Source organism: Heliconius melpomene, chromosome 10 (assembly GCF_056956725.1).
Source record: "Heliconius melpomene rosina isolate 202511_hmr_F chromosome 10, ASM5695672v1, whole genome shotgun sequence".
NCBI classification, from domain to species: domain Eukaryota; kingdom Metazoa; phylum Arthropoda; class Insecta; order Lepidoptera; family Nymphalidae; genus Heliconius; species Heliconius melpomene.
Genome location: NC_140398.1, coordinates 12320801 through 12342433, shown reverse-complemented (window position 1 = coordinate 12342433; position 21633 = coordinate 12320801). Strand labels below are relative to the sequence as shown.

The following is a 21633-nucleotide window of genomic DNA, read 5'->3' as shown; positions in this document are numbered from 1 at the left end:
CTTTTGTTCTTATTAACCTTATTATATCATAACTAAAAAGTGATATTAGCGATGAAATTGTTATTTTGAGCAAATATATTAGTTACTTAAAATACGTACCATGGTACATATAAAGCCAAAGCCAAATGTTAAGTACAAATATCATTAAACTTATTACTAAAGCATTTTTTTTATGAATAAGGTATAATATCAATAATAATTTACTTCATAATCGCATATCCTAACGCTACTATTAGACTATAATACGTATTTTATATTTTTCGTTAAAAAGAAGCGCGTGGGCACCACGGACGTCCTGTTATTACTTTAGCTAAAAGCTAAATATAATAAAGCTTAACGTCCACAACATCGATCACATGTTTTTTGTAAGTTGTAAAGTTTCAAGTTTCATAGGCGCCCTAAACATGAAATATTAATATGTATAATATAATAACAGGAATAACTTTCAATAGCGTTTACTTCGGAAAACATATTTTGTGAGATGAGACGATAATATAAAATTAAAAAGGTAGCATTGGAGTTATAAAAATGAATTATATCCATTTAGTTTTTATTTAAAACAATGGGCAGCATATAAAAATATTTTATTTTAAAATGATCTATGATAAACGTCGCGAAGTTTTTGTCGATCTTACTCGCCGGAGTAATTGCAAGTACAATAAGCGTAAAGAACTCGGCACCGCCATTCAGTTTCCATCAATAGACATCGAATGACCTTCAATTATTATTTTTTTGTATTTCCTCTCCCTCGTTCAATATTGTTATCGACACGACGACAAGGGTTAATTTGTGGACTTAAAAGTGAACATTTTATTTAATTTTAATTTAATTTATTCTTTATTAATGGCGTTTAATACAATAAGTGTAATTATATGATTAAAATTGACATATGCTTATAAGGAAATATACAGTTCGAGACACCTTTTGGGTTTTGCATAGAATTATAAGAAATTTTACTGATGACAAGACATGAATTGGCAATTCTTTAACTTGTAAAGAGTGCGAAAACTTACCTGGATTAAGGACTTGAAAGATTCCACCGAGTGCATCGTCAAATGAAATTTTCTGAATAAAAATATATTAATAAATTTTATTGACATGATGTCAAGATTTCGAAGTGTCAATCAATGGTTTTATAATTGTGAAGGGAGCATCAATAGGTCCACGCGAATCTTATAGTTTACTTGTATTATATTTTATGACACACATTTATATCAAGATATATGTAACTTATATTCCATTTTGATTATGCCAGAGAAATTGAAGAAACTGATAGTCCTTTACAAATTTTACAACCTCTTGTCGTACTTACTGTATTACTTAATATTAAACATACGAGAAGATGTTGTTTGTAAAATGGAAGATTATGAATAAAAAAGTAATAATTGATATTTATAATGAACGTAAATTAATATTTTCATGCCAATGAATTATTTAATAGTCAGACATATATTCATTTGAGAACAGCTTTAAAACTTTATAATTACTTTTCATTTAACTATTTGAAAATAATAAAGATTTACTAGTTACGCAGACGGACGCGTGACTTATTTAGAGCCCAAGTAGCATTTCCATCTTTAATCTGCGTGGGCGCATATTTCCAAGAAGACATTTCTTGTCGTCCGTACATAATGCTGGCAAGAAAACAGAAGTAATAATGTTAGGTATACTTATACGGTGAAGATGTCCGTAAATGAATCATCTTATATGCGTTCCTCGTCATAGCACAAAAAATATTTGTCGAAAATGCCTTTCGCTTGGTTTGTCCTGTGCTCGATACTGTCACGGATGTACTCATCCCTTATTTATTTATACTGGCCAGAAGAATTTATTTTTTTGCTGGCTCTCAACTGCCCGAGTACAATGTAACCAACCTCATTTCTTAAAGCAAAATTCTTTTACTGCCTATACTAAAAGAATTGCTTCGGGTGCTTTCGGGTCGTTCTCATTTTAATGATTGACTCTATTAATTGATTTACTATGTAAAGAAATTGCATATAAAAATATCAAAATTCGTTGCTTATTGGCATATGACGCATTTTAATGGACATATGTATGTATATTAAATAATTACATTTATTAAATAATAAACATATAATGTTCACTAATGGTAAATTATTATACACAAAATGATTCAAGGGCCAAATCAGAGTATTACCATAGAGATGGTTGCTATAGATTAGTTTATAATTTCTTTATTTTAATAATAACATACAATTTTTTACTATATCCTAAAATTGTTTGTTATGAATACATTAAAAGATTAGATTTATTTAATATAATAACTCATTATTGAGATTGATTCTAGTCTCTTATCAAATGATAAAACGTAGATTTAACCGCTCCCAGTACTTTCCCTCGCGCCTGTTGCACCTGCCGTGCGTAACTGCTCAACCCGACAAAGCTGGTTCCTTACTAATGCGACAATTCAACTCAATAAACTTATATGCGACTTTCATTTAATAAATAGAATTAATACTACTTTGTTGGTTAGTTTAAAGATAGTTTAAGATTATATTAATCTTTAGATAGGTTTTATGTTAATAAAAGTAAAATGGCTTTTATTTATGTATTTTTTTGGAAGTTATTAACTGTTTTTTTTAACATACTGGAAGAGTAAATTCAATTTACAATTGAGGATTGGTTATGTTTAATATGTATCGAGACGGTGGTGGTTTTAATTAAAAGATTAATAATGAAGCAATCGAGTGGCGAGGCAACGACCGAAGGAGGATAAGCACGCCAGGCGGGCGCACGCAACCCTACGAGACATGCGTGTCGCTCCGTTACGACACCTACACCAAATTTTTCCACATGCCCGAACAGCCGAGATAAGCAACGGACAACGCCGACGTGTTATTTATTAACGAACCGAATGATCGATAGTTGGACGCGACACCGGACGTCGACGTGGACGACGGACGAGCGCCTTTCGAAACACCGCCGCCCCACTCCGCTCAGTCTCACTTCTTGTTGCGACCTCAGATAAAAATGACTCATGCTTCATTAAATTCAGAAATTGTTGTTTCACTTATTTATGAAAACATTAAAGGTAACAAATTATTGTCATTTACAATTCCGTATTTGTTTCTTCGTTCTTGCTCACTTAGTAAAGCATAAGAACACGAAAGACTGACTACATTTCCGTTTTATACCATTTTACAACAATTAAAATAAATAAATCAGCTTCATGCTGTAACCCGCACACAGTAGGGTAAGCAGAGGGAACCTAGTTTTAAGACACTCCTCACTTTCAACCGATTTCTGAAGGCATTCCGGGATCGAACCCATAACCAGTTTACCGTTTACAGTCACACTTTGTGTTCCTGCGCCACGGCTAGCCTCAATAATACTTAAATGATGGAAATTCATTGAAAGCTGAAAACAACATTTTTCCATACATGTACTGTAATGTAAGTATTGTCACTGTAATGTTAAGAAACGGTTTTAGATGAATGGTCGTAACGAATGCTTTGTAGACACTACGGTGATTCCCTCAACCCTTCGTTCAGAGCCATCCGTTCCGCTCTAACGTGCGTCACGTATTGGTGACAGCTGCGCGTCATACTTTCTAATCGCTTTATACAATAGTTAACCCAAACAAACACACGAGAAGGCAAATTGCGAAATCTAAATGGCATGAACAATTGACAATAAGAAAAAGATTGATCAATTATTTCATTTGGAGATTGGTACGAATCGAATATTTTATACTAGAAAAATATTTAAAAAAGTAATATTTTAATATACCTATCAGTATTCAAATTCAAGTATGCTTATGGCTTATCGGTTATAAGTAAATGTTATAGGAAACGATCGGAAATTTGAGGTTCATGTGCACAGGGCAGGTTAGACCAGTCCCGATGGCCTCGCAAGGACCCCAGCAAACCTGTTAGATTCGTTGCACGATTTTTACGTGCGCACCTACCGGAATCTCATTCACGTGGTGCAACCCGCCGCCCGCGCCCGCAGCCCCGCCGCCAGTTAACTCGTCAAATGACTCACGCTTTGCTTGGTTAAATACCAGAAGCTGGCTTTTCCAGTTTTCTGAACTAATTCGCATACTCTATTTTTATTTGACATTCTTGATTAATCAGCGGCATTTTAGTTATGCATCTTTGTTTCTAATAAAAGCTTTTTAAGCCTGTTGTCCAAATATCTCTGTCAAATAGTCTTGCGTCTTTATTAAGACGCGACGGCAGTAAAGACACATGTCTATCGCCGTAGTAGCGCAGTGTTAAAACATCTGACTATAAATGCACTGGTTGTGGGTTCCATTCTCATTCATGCAATTAATTATTTTTGTTTTCCCGAAGTCCGTCTTGTTCCCCACGGCGCGGCGTTGAGTATTGTCATTCAACACGCAATTTACTTTGTCTTGTTACTACTCGAGCAAAATCGAACTGACAACTCTCCGTGAATAACGTCATAATGTTTTATGAAATGTTTATTTTATTTTAATTACCATCCTTATATTATAAGAACATTGATTTATAAAAATTAAGTGCATTAATCAAATGTTGCAAAACATTTTATGTTAATAAATTGAGCTGTAAACTTATAAATAACTCGGTACTAGCCTAGTAAGTTTCAAAATTTATTATCAATTTCGTCCACTTAGTAATGAAATAACCTCAATTTGCACGAAAAAGCAAGTTTAGCTTGATTTGAGAAACAAATTTAGGTAAATGGGTAGTTAAATAGGTAGATATATAATAAATTAATTAGTAGTGTCGACCTTTTAAGATTTTCTATATTATGTTGGTACCGTATTATCGTATGCTTCTTTCTTAAAACAATGATAAATGAATAAATAATGACCTCCTCTGATATCAATAAACTACCAGGAACAGAAATCAGGTAGAACTACGATCCGGTAAAACTCGTCTGACGCGTGCTTCCAATATTTTTTATTTATTTGTCTGCATCGTCGGATACCGCTGGTTGTGACGTCAGACAACCTAAACTGGTTGGTAAGGGAACAGGGATTTGCCTCGTATCCTTCCGGTTCTGCAAGTGGTTTGGACCTGTTCTACATTCAGGTTGTGCAGAATCAAGTGGCCAAAGTCGTGTGACGTACGCCCATCCAAATATCTGTAATAGGTATGCAGCATCAGAGTTAGTCGCTCGCAGGGCCGTTATAGCAATCATTTAGACAGCCAGCCTGCCACCTGGTTTGCTGAATCACGTTTGTGTACAACAATTAGCGTACGTATTATATCGACATATTATACGATGACGACCGCAGATGAACACCATCAAAGGTCAGTATCCGTACCAAAATGGTCACGCCTAATAACTGGTTCGTAAGATGTAGTCGATCCAGTTGTAAAACTACAGGCTTGGGGTACCAGTATCTTACGTTTTCTTCATTGATACAACAAAGTCAATGAAAATTGACCTTTTATATCGCACGTCATAATTAAACATAGGTAACCAAGTATTGCGATCTCCAAATAAACGTCCTTTTTTGTTCGGAGTAATTTAATTTATAACTATTACAATAAATATGGCGAAAAAACGCTTTTTTTAAACGAAAAAATTAAAAAACTGTTATAATAAGATAATTGCTCTTTTCATGCTAATAAGTATATATTGTTTACAGGAGGCGCAAAGAAGTAATGGAAGTGAGTGGTGAGTCCTGGCGAGCTTACTACACCGGAGGTGCAGAGCATCCGTTGAGCGCAGCTACATCTGCTGTTCTAGGCGTCACAGACGACACTCAGCCTCAAGCTCTCGTCACCGAATACTACAAGTTGCCTCCTTTAGCGCAAGAGTCTCACCTTAACCTTCACAAGGAAGTTTGGCCGTAAGTTTAAAATGATGGTAGGCCTTGGTTAAATTATTATAGCTACCTTATTATTATAAGCGAGGAAAAATATTCACTAATAATAATAAATAATAAATAGCTATTACAATGCGGAAAATACAAATATATCAAGGTTAAAAAATCAACACCAAACGTAAATAAAATTTTATAAGTTTGATCATCATCCGAATCGTTGTCGATTCCCGAAAATCAATCATCGATTCTCACGGCCGTATTTTACGTCGAAGTTCGTGTATAGAGGCAATTATCATTATAATCGACGAATATCGAAGCACTGTGAATACGGAATGAATTCGCTTAAAATTTATTTGTAAACTATGATAATATTGGGTCTGTTATTTTTTATAAGAGTTCAGACGGGGTGCTATTTTAGCGAGTCTCACGGCCGAGTACCCAGAGACAGAGGCCGCGTGGCTTCCGCCCTAAAGAAAGGTGTAAGAATAACAAATAATAAAAATGTTAATGTTCCACTCAATAAATCATAGGTGCTCATTTGAATATGTATGGCGGGATTATCGAAATGAGAGTTCGCAACTGCAAGGAACGTCTTATCCTTTGCCCCCACTTCTGTACACCAACCAATATCATTTTTAAATTAGCATATATTTAGCATTTTGGTATAAATTTTTTTAACTTTGACTGATTTAAGATTATTTTATGGTTTTTTTTAAATTTAATTTAATTTTAAGATTATTCCAGAAATTCTACCTATCTATATAGGCGTTAGTAATATGAAAATTGTGAGTTAAATAATCCAATAACAACAAAAATCAGGGACCCATCTAGAGATATCTTTTAGGGTTGAACTTAAACTTTGAACATGTATATTACATAAATAAATAGTATGTATAGATACTTAAATATCTTACGAAAAGTGGAAAATAAATATACCTACACATTTTATATAATTTAAAATGTAAAAAAAGATAACAGTGTTAAACATATTTCGTAAATGAAATTCTTTTATTCATTATGCTTATCTTTTGCCGTTAAGAGTATAAGTTGAACCGTAGAAACGATATTCCCATAGAAATGTGACCCCGATCAAATTATACTCGCTCTTTGAAAGATGTTGTTAACAGCATCCTTTGAATGGTGGCGCAAAATGAACAAACGCTCTGTCACATGCTTGCTAGAAAGAATTTATATGTATAATGTAGGCAATGTTAACTTTTTATTTATTATTCTTTTATAAAAAAACATTGATAAATAGTCACGTGTTATAAATTAAAAGGCAACGGCTTCAATTAAAAGTTATGAATTAATTTGTTCAAATAAATTAATATATATTTTTTTAATTATTTTTTTTTATTTCAAAATATCATCCATCGCTTTTAAAATAAATTACCTACGCCATTTTTCATTTCTCTTAATGTTTATTTATAATAATGGATTCAGAGATAATTGTATAATAATTTTGAACTCGTCATGCCCGTCACTGTTTACGGGAGTGCATAAACACAAACACTGACAATAGACGGATGTGGCTGGAAGTCGCTCACATTGACAAGGACGCCCAGGACTTGTCTGCGTACATTGTCGACACGCGGCCCACGCGCCGCCGCGACGTGAGCAGCTACTTCTCATTCATACATTCAAAATTATAACGAATGCACCAACTCGCCCGCGCCCATCCGAGAGGCGAGAAGCGAGAGGCGAGAGCACTGTCGCCGCTCGCGTTTGTATGCTAATCCCATATGTAGTTCAGTGCCATAGCATCGTCAGTTTCTGAGCGCTGTGTTTGTCTAAATCGCTCGTAATATTTGAATTGAATGCTCGATAGATGTAGAAATTAACTAGTTCGGTCTCTATATTATGTTGCTTTCAATTCGTAGGCGTTAAAATATTTCGTAAACGCATTACGAGTGCGGCTGCGGGTGTCAGTCGCCATCTTTGTATAATCGTTGTGGACTCGTGGAAATTACTAGTATTTTAATTAAATATACACAGGCTATAACTGTTAATAGTGGTCAGATCCTTTTCAAGCAAGCTTTTAGATTAGCATAGAAATGCGTCAGGATGGCTTCATAGAGGGCCTCGACCTCGCGACTTTATCTACGCCTATGCTGCAAAGTAACGGGATAATTATTGCTCCTATCTTCTTTTAAAATTATTGCAAATTTTAATTCCATCGATAAAATTTTCATATATTCTTAATTTTCAATTGGTTATTAATTAGTGCTAGATTAATTAATATAACTATTTCATGCTAGAAGTTTTTAAATATACTGTCTAAATTTAAGACTTCTAAATAATTTGTGCGTAGCTAGCATCGTTTCAGCTTCACAAAGTTGCTTAGCAAAAACCGTGTGACCCATTTAGGACTAGAACCGGTTTCCTCTTGAAAATATATCTGCATTGTTAATGCCACAACAGTTAATACTATTCATTTTCTTTGAATACATCCGACCCTCTTATAAAAATAATGCATAAAAAGACAGTAACATCGTTACGTTCCTAAGCCTCGGCCATCGCATGGCGAAATATTAAATCGGGGCTTAATTCTTGACCATTCTTGACCATCCTTTATCTACAGCACATATCGTATTCAAATTTCAATTATTACCGTTATAATGGACGTTGCGAATTATTACTTTCAGCTGTCCCTTGCGTTATTTATAAGTACAGTTGTTTGATAAGGATTAGATTTTAATAAAAATAATTATGTGTTTGCCGTTGATGATGTACCTACGCAATCAGTATTTTAATGGCTGAGACAAATGGCGAAATCGCTTTCAATTAAAATGTTTGATAATGTATTAGTTCCGTGAGAAAAGTAGTAATAAACCTACATTTAGTCGAATGATATATTCAAATAGAATGGAATAACGTTTCTCACATCCGCTGCAAGCGCCTTCTTCATCTCGCTTTAATGCTCGATAGATTTTAATCTATTCGTCAAAAGATGTATAAACTGTCGTCGCCTTTGATATTAATCGCGATAAGGGCAACCAAAGTAACTTAACTGTGTATCTCATGCGTCTGTGGGATAAGAAATAACTATTTTTAAACGATGCTATCTTGTTATGATAACAGAATAAGTAAAGGTAGGAATACCTACAGCCGTGATTGCCGTATTGGATAGCGAATCCGAATGCCACCTTTGTGGTGTCAGAATGGGTAAACAAATATAATACGAATATTATCATTCCTCAATATACATATTTACAATGACTGGCATCAACTCTAACTGTAATTTGTGAAGAAATATATTTAATTTACATCATTTATATAAATTAATTGATATATACGAATTGAAAAATCTATGCATTAATTAATATTAGCAATAATTAATTCAATAAATCGTATTTTAATATTTATATATATTTTAAATATGACTCAACTTGATAATTTTTCGATCCACAGTATCAGTTCCTCAAGTACCTACCGCTTACCCCTCCGTTCAGTGCATTGTGAATGTCTCATCACGTGTGAAAGGGTGTTAAGTAAACATTGCAAATAATTACAATACGGTCGATGAAGGTAGATATTCAGAATGTGTACTGATTCTAATTTTTGCATTTAAATGCAAATATTTATTCGGAAGCTTAAAATGGTTTTTTTTTTTCAAACCATTAGGGGAATTGTGCTTAAGATGACATACTTTTTGTTTGAAGACAAATATTTCAAATAAATAAAGTCATCTGAGAACAGCATATTGCGTATACTATTATATATTTCATAATCAACGAAATTATTTTAGTTTCAGAACAATCATCTTTCAAACATCATAAAAACAAACAAAAATCGCACTTAGGTCGACCAGTGTAAGACGACATATCTACAGGGTAAAATGACATACTTAGCATAGCATTTATGTGGCATAAAAACGCCATCATTATATGTTGAGCATAGTTCACAAATAAATAGTTTCTTATTTGCTGGGGGGCTTTTAAACAGTATTAAGGCCAGATTCATACATGTTGCAAATTCTATGAGGTTGGATTCCGTTATCAGTCACTTCCTTTTCCAAAAAAGGAAATAAGCTTCGTCACTTGCGGCTATTGAATGCCCTTGCTCTAGCAGCCTTATCCATGTCTTCTTGTGACCAATATATATTCGTTTGTAATTGCCAGGCATGTTGTAGGTAAAGCAAAAAAAATACATCGATTCTATTTATAAGGGTAAGATAGTATGCCATCTTATACTCACGTTTTGTATGTCATCTTACCCAATAGATATATGCATTTAATTTTAACCGTTGTGACAGAAGTTTATAGGTTAGGATGCGCTTTTAGCGTTAGTTGTGTCATATAATAATTCTTTTTTACATTTATAATTAGTTCAAATAGAAAATCTTTATCTTACATGTCTTTTCACCATCAAGCAAAAGCGAAAGAAAAATTTGTTGCAATTGAAAATAACGAAAACATGAATTACTTGCCCATCTGCATTCACTTTCAGCCATACTGAATTTAAGCACTAGCTGCGTCTACAGACACTCTCTAAAACGTCACAAGATCGCACTTAGCGCTAATAGTTTCACCAATATTGGTAGTGTGTCATCTTATCATAGTATGCCATCTTGAGCACAATTCCCCTAATACTAACAGTGTTATGGTAATTTTGAGAAACATGATACTGATATAAGATTATAGATGCATATAAAAGCTGATTTGAAATTTATTCAACGCATTTTTGTACATTATAGGGAAAATATACAAAAGTTATTTATATCAGCTAAGAAATGTTTTCTTAGTCTTATGTTTTGTATTGCAAATATAGCGGAATAGACAGAAACATTCTTGAGCACTCGAGACACTCAATAGGTATTGAGTGGCGCAACTCAACGCCGCACTTTGTCTTAAATGAAATTAATTCCATTTCCACACGTCGTGCTTACAATCAGATCTAATTGTACTGCGCCACTATGGCCTGTAAAAAAACTGTTGATTTTATACAATATAATTCGTTTTTCTTAATCCAATTCTTGTTTAGTCATATAATCTAGCTTAACAAAAGCTGGAAGACGTAACTCATAGATACATTCCATCAAGTTGATAAAATTTGAAAGACGTATTTCATCGGAGCTATCGGTTAATCTATCGCTTAGCATAACGCGTTCACATACTCGTACGTACGTAACGCCGAGGGCGCAAACTACGAACAAACAATCGACATGTAAACAAAGCATTTGTATTACGATCACATGAATATCAACCGAACCTCGCCTCTGGCAGAATTTAGGTACCAACATTATTGCAAACTTAATTTACATATCTTCTTAGGATTGTCTATTGCAAATTTAATATAGTGGTTAAAAGAGATACTTTTTTCGGTACATGTTAGTTCCAATGTTCCCAAAATTCCGACATATACTTATTGATAAATAAATATACATTGATTTAAATGATGACGTCTATTCTTTTACATTACAATGTTACATACAACTTATCTAAGATTTTTGTCAAAAAGGCACATGAATAATACAACGACGTGAGCGTTGACGCTAAAAGCTCACGGGAGGTCGCGTATCATGACCGATTCAGACGCATGAAATAGTGCCAAGAGAGGTTCTTATCTAAAATAAACATCTGAACGCCAATGAAACATGTCTTCAATTATCATAAATCGGCGTATACTGACACCGAGCGATGAAAGCCGCGCCTCGCGCCACTTGCGGAGGTGGTTCTGTTCATTTGCACTTGAACAAATATTTCTTCTCCCATACATTTGTAATGTTTAAAACAATTCTTGCAAATACATGGGTATATTTTAAATCATTGAATAGCTTTTATATAATACATACACTACCACAACCGTGCTCTACCATTCATATAAATAAGAAATATACTTGTAATTTTGTATTTATATGTTGATATTTATAGATATTAGGTACAATTATTTATCCAATACTGGACATTTTTTCCAATTTTGCTATTGTTTTGTGTAAATTTGTAATATCTCTATATTTTTGTGTAGTTACCCTTATTATATTTAAAAACACTGATGATACAATCCTTATGAGGCAAGGTAGATGAAGCAATACTATAAGAATATTTTGGTCTGGAATATGAATGGCCTTTATGCTTACGTTTGAGATGTGGCCTGTATGTCTTGTTGGGCTACTCTACCAAGCTTACACTGTATGAAACCGTATACAAATATATAAAAGCTTAAAATATAATAACACAGTCGAAATACAAGTATAGATAGATAGATGCAAAACTATCTAGGACGTGCGTCAGCACACGCATATGAATAAATTAGACATAAATCACTTTGTTTTTGTGTATTGTGAATTGATTTAATACTCTATATTTAGCATATTTCGGTATTGAAATATTATATTAGCTATATTATACTGTATTGATGAATAATAAATATAAGATAGCGATATTATTTCTGAAATTCTTTTCTCGAACTTTCGGTACTCCACAAATAACATAACCTGCGTGGTCTCCAATTATAATTAATTATAATTTGTTAGCAAATTTGTCAAAAAAATAAAAATAAATATTTATTTAGAATACAAGCTATGTGCTAAATACATGTACAGGTATCTAAATGTTGTTGGATTATTTAATAAATGTGTCCCTTGTTTATATACAGTATCAGTAGAGTGAGAATGATAGTGTAGAGACATTGCGCGCGCGCAACGAGGTCGGTCGTAGAAATAGCAGCGCGCGCGCACTGTCGCCAATCACGTCCGTCTCCCCTCCGCAGGGCCGGCGCAGCACTGAAGGCGGCCAATGGCGCGCACGGGGCGGAGCTGGGCGAGCTCTCGGGGCTGCTGCACGCGGGGCTCGTGAAGCGCGAGCCCGAGGACCTGAGCCGCAAGGTGGTCGACGAGCCCGAGCCGCACGCGCTCAAGCCGCCGCGACACAAGGTGCGTCACACGTCCGTACGCCGCCGCCGCGCGCGCACGCACTTACACACTTTCCTTACCGGTTATCCATGTATCATTGATCGCAGTCAGCGTACGATGTGCCGAGCGCCTCGCTCGAGCCCCACTAACCGCGCCCGCCCGCGCCCTGGCACGGCCGGCCAGCGCTGCCCGCCCAGTGCATGTCGCAGGTGAACCGCAGGACTACACGGACAAACTGGATTTATTATTCTCGTATCGTGATTGTGTTATAGACCGACTTAGTGTATTCGAAACAGTTACTGTGTCTTGACGCGGTATGTACGCGTCGACTTTGCGAAGCGGACAACTGTCGTGGGAGAACGCGTGTAACAGACGCGTGTGTCCGCAGGTGGCGGTCGGCGAGCCTGGTGAAGCAGCATCGCCGTCTCCGGTACCATCACGGGCGTCCTCGGCTGGTTCGCTTCTGCCGGACGCGGCAATGTATGCAGCGCAAATGTTTGCACCTCCAGGCACACCCAGCCCCACACCCTATGGCGAGCAATATCCACGCCAGACGGGCTCCTTTGCCAGCGAGCCCTACTATCGTGAATACTTCGTTGGTGACAGCTACCAGCAGAGGGCTGCACCACCTTACAGTGACACCGAGTCAGCCTCAGCATCGGCTTTCGGGGATCGGTACTCGGCCCCTCGCTACCATAGCAAGAGTGTAATTGCTGCTGCTGGTCTAACTGTGGATCTGCCGTCTCCAGACAGCGGCATCGGAGCTGATGCTGTTACACCCCGTGATCACACCACCGTTCAGCAGGTCGGTCCAACGAGAGTAAAGGGCGCGGGCGGGCGGGCTTCACTTATAACACACATGCACACACACATTTTATTTAAAATTAGTACCAAATTTAACATAATGAAGGTTATAGGAACACTTCAAAACATATAGTGAAGACTATGATATCTCGTAGCTTTTAAGGCAGTTCCTTACTTATTTTCACAATAATTCATTACTATAGTATTATCAACACTTGTCAGGATCACTGTTGTCTATTTAGATATTTTCTATCTAAAATGTGGACTATCACAAAATGGTAGAGACTTAGCAACGAAGCCCTCCCGCGCTCTTATCTATTATCTGTTGAGTACATCTCTTCACATTTAACCTATATATATTAGTACATACATATAGTAGGTACTATACCAATACAATTTTTATGCAATTTCATATTATTTAGATTAAGAAGGAAAAGTAGAAATGTAAAATAAAATTAAATGATACTTTAAATATTAGCGACATACATATAATAAAACTAAGGTCTACTTTAGTGAATAGATGATTAGCATTAAGCTAATTGGATTGCATAGAAATAATGCTAATATAATAACAATTTGACTCTATTAGAACAAATGACGATGATTCAAATGATATATTACGTCAACATTATATAATTGTATAGATCTTCATTGATGCCATGCGAACACTTAGATACAAACAATAGACCTGACGTGACTAATATAAGACAACAAGGAACAGTTTTCATTTGTTTTCAAGCTATAACTTAGCATATTTTAAAATAACAAATTGACACAACTCCTGTATAATCAGTCTTAGAATTAAGTGCGCTTGAAGGACTTGCCATTTTAAGGTGTGGCACTCACGAGCTGGTAGCCGTTGTCAATCTAATTATTTTATCTTTCATTGTGTTGCAAATAAAATGAATATCTACGAACACAAGTACTGCGTAATTGGATATTTGTTCTATTGGAAACATGAAATCAACAAACGCTTTAAATATTAAATTCCTCTTAAAATTTTTATGTCTTTTATATACTTACATATAGGTATATTAAATGTTTAAATTAAATTAACGATAATAGCGATATTATTTTTACCTCGTGAACTAAGCGAGTTTGTAAAATTTGCTAAAACAATTTACATAAATTATAGGTAATTTATAGTTTTATTTATTATGTGTACAACTTAAAAAAATCATATTACAATATATAAAGAGGTATGTGGTAGGTACGTGAAACCACTAGTTTTATTAATTATCATGTGGGTAAGGAATTTAGTTAGGTTATTATTTATTAATTTATATATTTATGAATATTGTGGAATCAAAAATTTTAAAATATAATTATTAATAATTAAAAACTTATAAATTCTTATTATTTTGTAATAATAAATCCAATTGGAATTTGTCAAAGTATTTTTTATATTATAAAATATATTGCATGAAATAAAAGAATAGTATTACAAGACATCATCAATAACAAACTACCACTCTTGTCTATTTCTAAAAATTACGAAAAAGTAAATTACTTATATATAGTAAGAAGTAATAAATATATAACTTTAAACTTTGATCAGTTAACTTCCTCAGTTGTTACTAAACGGAGATCGTTTGTATATATTTATGGTATCCGTACCTCTATCAACCTGTTCAGATAATTATGCAAAGTTTGATACACGTGTCACGGTGATGATCTTTAGCTAAATTTAAATTGATATTGATATATATTTAGTTGGCTACTTGTATGTATATATTTCATTAGCTTTATTTTATAAAATAGTAATTATCTATGGCCATAGAACGAATGACACCGTGGATCGATCGAAAAAACGATAGGAACTAAAATATACCAAATATAATTTTAGAAATATAGCATTAATTTATTAATTTCAAATGAACATTACATGCACAATGAACCTTTGATTACATTCTAAGTTATGACAGTTAAATAAATAGGAACACACCTAGCGGTGTTTGTAAATTTATACAACTATATAATCATCTATATATCAATATTAGTAAGAAATGACATAAATTAAGTAAATCAAAAGCACAGTTGAAGAAATCATAAATATCATAACTGATGACTTATGCCTGTAATACCATATTAAACATATTGGAACATAAGATTAAGAAGATAATAAATAAAGAAAATAAGATTTCTTATAAAATTCCAATTATGCGGTCGTGAATGTTCGTAGATATTAATTTTATTCATAATGTTACACGGTATGAATGATATGGAAAACGATATTTCTTTAATGTTCTAAGCAGTCGTTCGAGTACACAGTAATATGCCAGCAACCTGGCGTCGGTGAGGATGGACGAGGCACCCCCTCGGCGCATCACTCCCCTGCACAACCACCTCGTACGCGCCCTTGGCACGACTTCGGCCGCCAGAATGATGCAGATAAAATTCAAATCGCTAAATTGTAAGTACCAATGACCAATCTTTACTGTATTACACACGAATTATACGATAAACAATTTTTTTTATAAAATATGATATACAAATAGATTAAAAGAATGAAAAGTCTGTTCAAATAAGAAAATTTCAAAACAAATAAACTATATTAACCTAACGGTAATATAAGTAATACTTCAACACATCCAAATATTTGTATTTAAACATTACTTTTCATATACTTCCAAATACAGCCATACCTATTCTCTCGCTATTCAATTCTAGCAGCTTGTTTGTATGGAAGGTGCTAAGTTAAATTTCGTGATAGTTGAATACAACAGAAAGTGTGTGTTAATTGACAATTTCCTTTTTCTAAAACTTAATTGCCTTGTAAAAAAACTATTTTTACTAGTTTTACAAGTACCTATACAGAATATTCGATTGATATAACATAAATTAATATGTAAGTACAAGCAATTGTTTTGATGAATTTACATCTAATATAGCTGTAATTATGAACGATTATTTACAATTTATTCTTTATAAATACATCAATGTTTTTCAAATTCTAGATTCTGATTTCTTATTCATATATATTTTACTTTTACGACTTCATTAATTAATTCTACTGCTACCGCGAAAGTTTTATCGTATGGCCTTAAACATACTATGACTGCTTCATTAATAGATTTTTGATTAAAATTTTTAACTTGACTAAAACTAGATTCCGCTAACCGTCAAGGTATTTTTATGTGACGTTTACTAAATTCTTATTCGAAAAACGTGTATTTCGATTTCTCAGAATACCCACTCTCGTATACCTACTGATATATTTGCTTAGAATTTCTCTCAATTGAGAAGGAATATTACTGTCTAGTGATTTAATATGCTATCGGAATCCAGTAACGATCGCTTTGCACGCACCTTATTTGGTAACTATTGAATAATGATAAATATTTTATTTCCACGTTGGCTCATACCAAGGAAGGCGTTATAAACTATGTAAGTATCACAGTTTAAATATATAATATTTTATATTAGACATGGTAAAAATATTAAATTGAATAATTTTAATATTTATTGTATTAGTTTAAGATTTATAAGTTTAAAATAAAAAAATGTATACTAAGTATTTTTGTTATAAAACTTATAAATTAAATTTTAGCATTACGTTTCGATACGAAAACGTCTTGTACGACTCACCGGAAACAGTCGTCAACATGATAAGTGCATTAGCATTACTATCTCGATAATTACTTGCTTGCATTTGGCCCAAAAAAACTCAAACGATTGTATGTATTATTTAGTTCTACAGAACTACTCGTATACTCTCACCACCTAAATGTTATATTAAGACATCATCTTTAAATGTGTTTGTCTTTTTACTTATCATTCAAACCGAGATGGTTGCTAGTAGCCCCTAAAATACAGTTAATGTTTACATTTGTAATTATCGGTACATACAACCATTAAACAAAGGCAATACAAACTTAATGAATACATTATTTACGTCTTCATCTAGAACCATTGGCTTGTTATGTTTTATAGAGGTAGACCTACTTTATAAATACCTTGTGTTCCGCTGTTCACGCTTTATCCCGCATGAGAACATTCCGTCCCCCACTTTCCGCGGAATTCTGGAGGCATTGCGTGTTCAGTGGCGGAAATCAACGCCGCGCTTTGCCTAGGCACCAGAGCAAAGAAATGAAAATATAAATTTAAGTAAATATTTTATTGGCTCGCCTGAGTATCGAACCCACAACCAGTCGCGTTTACAGTCACACTTTGCCACGGCCCCATATGTTATACACACACGCCACACATTATTGACCTTAATCTATTGGACTCTTCGTGTATCTGATCTTGATAAATTCTTAGCGCAAATTCTAATATAAGGCAATGGGAAGTACCCACTTACAATAACATGCACGCAATCATATCATTTGTAGTTCTAAATAGTTTTTTTTTTCAATCAATTGTAATCAAAAATATAAAATGGGAAAAATCGGGAAAAATTTAATGAAAACTGTAAAACTGAAAAAAAAAGATATAACGAAATACGTGTACTTTTTGTTTAAAGACTGTATGTGGCTCACGGAATATTTTATCATTATCGGTATCCGAGTCGAGGAGCACAATGGTCCTTCAATTTCCATCAGCGATTGATCCGATGGACGTGCACGCACTTTCCTCCATATAAAGAGTCTTAACATTTATTTTGTAAATTACCATAACATTATTGAAAATAGACTAATGTACTTTATCATTTGCAATTTTGTCATTATACAAAATACTTGTTAATATATTGAGGCAATGGCGCAAACGTACGACTGTAAATCAGATTGTGAGTTCGATTTCCACTCGGGGAATGAATTATTTTTATTACTTCGCTCCCGCAATACCTCGAAAATTCGGTGGTAAGTGGTGAACGCAAGGTTCTCATGCGGGATACAGTGTAAAGCTGAAAAAAAAGTGTATAGGCAGGCAGTTATTTATAATAATTATCATCATTTAATTTAGACATATCAATTAAAAGTTAAGATTGATAAAAGAAACAATTTAATTATTTTTCAATTTTATAATACAAATATTTTAATATAATTGATCAATAAATTGTATTAATGTTTAGCAACAAGAAAAACCTTAGTTTTAAATTATAATAAGGTATATCACTAATATCAAAGGTTAATAAAATATTTAAGTTCAGAAGTCGTTTACTAAATAAATAATAAGTAAAATATGTAAATTCCTATCAATTAATAACTGGCCATAGACGAGAAACAAGCATTAATCGTTTATATTATTTGACATTCTTAAAAATACGTAGGAAGTTAATATATTCAGTTAATAGTACGGTATCGTAAAACACATCTCTGGTAACAAGGTGTTTGTGGCACAAAGAATGGTGGTCAATAATAGTATTGTAAGCATAGAGGGTCAGATTTATGCGCATCTAATTTGGTGGCGCATCGCAGACTCCGCGGGACGTCGTACGTCGCCTTATCACGGCTCGCGTTTTTACTGCCGTCACTTTGTTGTCGCTACGTTCCAAGGCTTTTTGCGCACTCATCAATTTCCGCGCCTCAACGATTGATTTATTCATGAAAGGTCTCTCGTCTTCACGCAGGAAGTCCCTTTTTTCGGATGCTGTGCTGCTGAAATTTGTAATGAAGCTCATTCGAAAACAATACGTTATTTATTATTGAGAAAACATATAAATGTATTTCTTGGTAATATTATTTTTTAATATCGTATGAATTCAATTCAATTATTCAATGACTATTTTAAAAAAATTGTAACACTTCAGAGGAATTGATTACATTTTATGTTATTTAACCAATGTAAATTTACTGATATCGACCCTCGATATCGATCTTCGAAGACAAAATTATAGTACCTATGTATTCATAGATAAAAAAGTATAGTTGTAATTTATACTTCAGAATACGTAGTGCGTATTTATTATCATTTAAAATTACATAGGTACTGAGATATTTTAAAAAAGAAAATAACATTTGAAATAACTTGACTAAATCAGATAGGCGAGAACCGTTGCGGCCGATCCGTCAATGTCCGCTGAGTTTGCATTACGTCGACTTTATCAGCTCATGCTCGCTTCGAATCGCTAGCATCAGCAGAACTGTTTACCAAATTGTTTTCAATAGGCTTTAAGTAATAGTCGGTCTTCAAATCGAATATTAAGGCGAAATCAATTCTATCTACATTCCACAAAGAGATTTATTTGTGGATTAAATATTCTATAACGATTTATGGCTGTTTATCTCGTTACACAAGTAAAAGTCGTAAGTAAGAGTCGAAGTGAAGGCGTGCTACAATGGAGTGGTCTGATAATGACGTTTGCTATTTCCTGGTTTCGCTGTATATTTGCAGAGGTGCGTGAATTTGTCCGGGCGTGGGTCGAGATCGGCGACGACAAGATGTCGAGGTGCGCTTTGAATCGTGTCTCCGTGTCGCTAGAGTCACGCGCGGTTGTTAACGAGCCACAGCACGCAACGCATAAAGCTAAATTAGAGAGATTTTCCTTCCGTTGATCCCGAACGCAGGAAATCACTAGAAAACGTCGTTTTTTAATGTGCGCAACGAACTGGATTTCAACGCTTTTATGTAACGATGCTGGTGACAAGCTTCACTCACTATGCAATTAAGATTTCCACTTTTTGCACATTTTATTACTTTACTTCATGGAAAAATTCACTGTCGAGACTATATAGCTGTAGATAACATCAAAGAAGTTTGCCACTTTTGTAAATTGTTACAAATTACAAAGCATTTACACAGTTATACAATCTGCTCTACATGTTATCGTAATTAAATATACTCTTTTAAACATACATATTATATTAACTATATTAATATTAATTGTACACAAAGAAATACTAGAAAAATTTAATGATTTACATTTCTTTCATAGGTTTTCACCGTATGGATTCAAATATCACCTGGAAACGGCGAGTAGCAGTTCACAGAGACGTGAAGACGATCGTATAACGTATATCAATAAGGGCCAGTTCTATGGCATCACTCTGGAGTACGTCCATGATCCGGACAAACCACTTAAGAATCAAACTGTTAAGGTAAGTAAACGACCGGATGCATTTCTAACATGATTAATGTAATAGTCAAAATGATGTGTGTCTAAAGGTTCATTATTAAATATTTATAAAAGTATCAACGCATATATGTACGAGTACGTATATAACGACGTCCATATATTTCTCTGAACCGACATTTATATATATTAATCAATTTGGCCGTTGATAAATATATATTTATTATCATTACGCATCTTCTTTAGTTAGGTTAGTATTTAGATTCATCTTCTTTAGTAGATAGCAAATCCTAACGCCGTTCCTTGTATTACGGAACTCGGTTCATAGTGAAAAAAAATATAGTGATATCATCTAGTACAAAATTGAACACAAAACCTGATGGTAAATAAATCTAAAATGGTATTAGGCCAACTGAGCTACAATTAGATATTATATAAAGTATATTTATTTAAATGCAGCCGTTGAAATATTTATTATCTATTTACAATATGTTCACATTTCAAAATTTCTTGATTCATATAGGTAATGTTATTTAAAAGGAAATTCTATTATATACCTCAAAAAAATATTTTTAATAGGTTTTATACATATAAAACAGATTTTTCGCAAAGTTGTGTTAGACGAAATTAATTATTGGTAATCAACGGCGTTACCGGGGATTTGTATATGTTTGATTTAGCTGCAGCGCGCCGTAAGTTAACGGTTACTGACCGGATGTTTACTTCAGACCTTAGAAAGCTCAACCACGTACTTTAGAGACACGACCAATCGTAAAACACACACACATATATATGTTCCCATAACGACTCTATTTAATTTGTATTTCCTTTTAAATGCAAATAAAATATACAAGATTATTGCAATATGCACAAAGACATCGGAATCTATTTAATATTCTGTAATGTAATGAAAGTTGTATTTATTTAAAAATATATTGCTTTTGTTATTGCTATTGCCCAGTTCCAACAAGTTGGTGACCGCAAGATCCTCGTGTAGGTTTCATTGCACGCAACTCTCGGTTAATGTTTCATGTTCTCCTTCTAAAGCTTCATTTTTTATAGTATTTTTATTAATTTTCAAGGTGACAATTATCTCAGTATACAATTAATGAAATTTCGCTACCATATATGTTTTTCATTTTAATAAAAATATCGTTGTCTAAATATATCACATTCCATTAATGTAATAATGATGCTTGATTAGTAATAATAACTTCGCTTTGGTAGTATTGACAT

At 33.8% G+C, this 21633-nt stretch overlaps 1 protein-coding gene across 4 annotated transcripts in view; it reads left to right on the top strand.

The window, feature by feature from the left end:
- grh (grainy head) overlaps window positions 1–21633 on the top strand; it is a 78520-nt gene that overhangs the window by 39702 nt on the left and 17185 nt on the right. For 2 of the 4 annotated variants that reach the window (XM_085192028.1, XM_085192026.1), the window contains exons 3-7: window positions 5606–5809; window positions 12497–12659; window positions 13027–13443; window positions 15695–15855; window positions 20260–20422. In XM_085192028.1, the coding sequence (XP_085048154.1) occupies window positions 5606–5809; window positions 12497–12659; window positions 13027–13443; window positions 15695–15855; window positions 20260–20422 (1108 nt within the window). The remainder of the gene's footprint in view (window positions 1–5605; window positions 5810–12496; window positions 12660–13026; window positions 13444–15694; window positions 15856–20259; window positions 20423–21633) is intronic. The other 2 variants (XM_085192027.1, XM_085192029.1) reach the window with 2 other exon arrangements.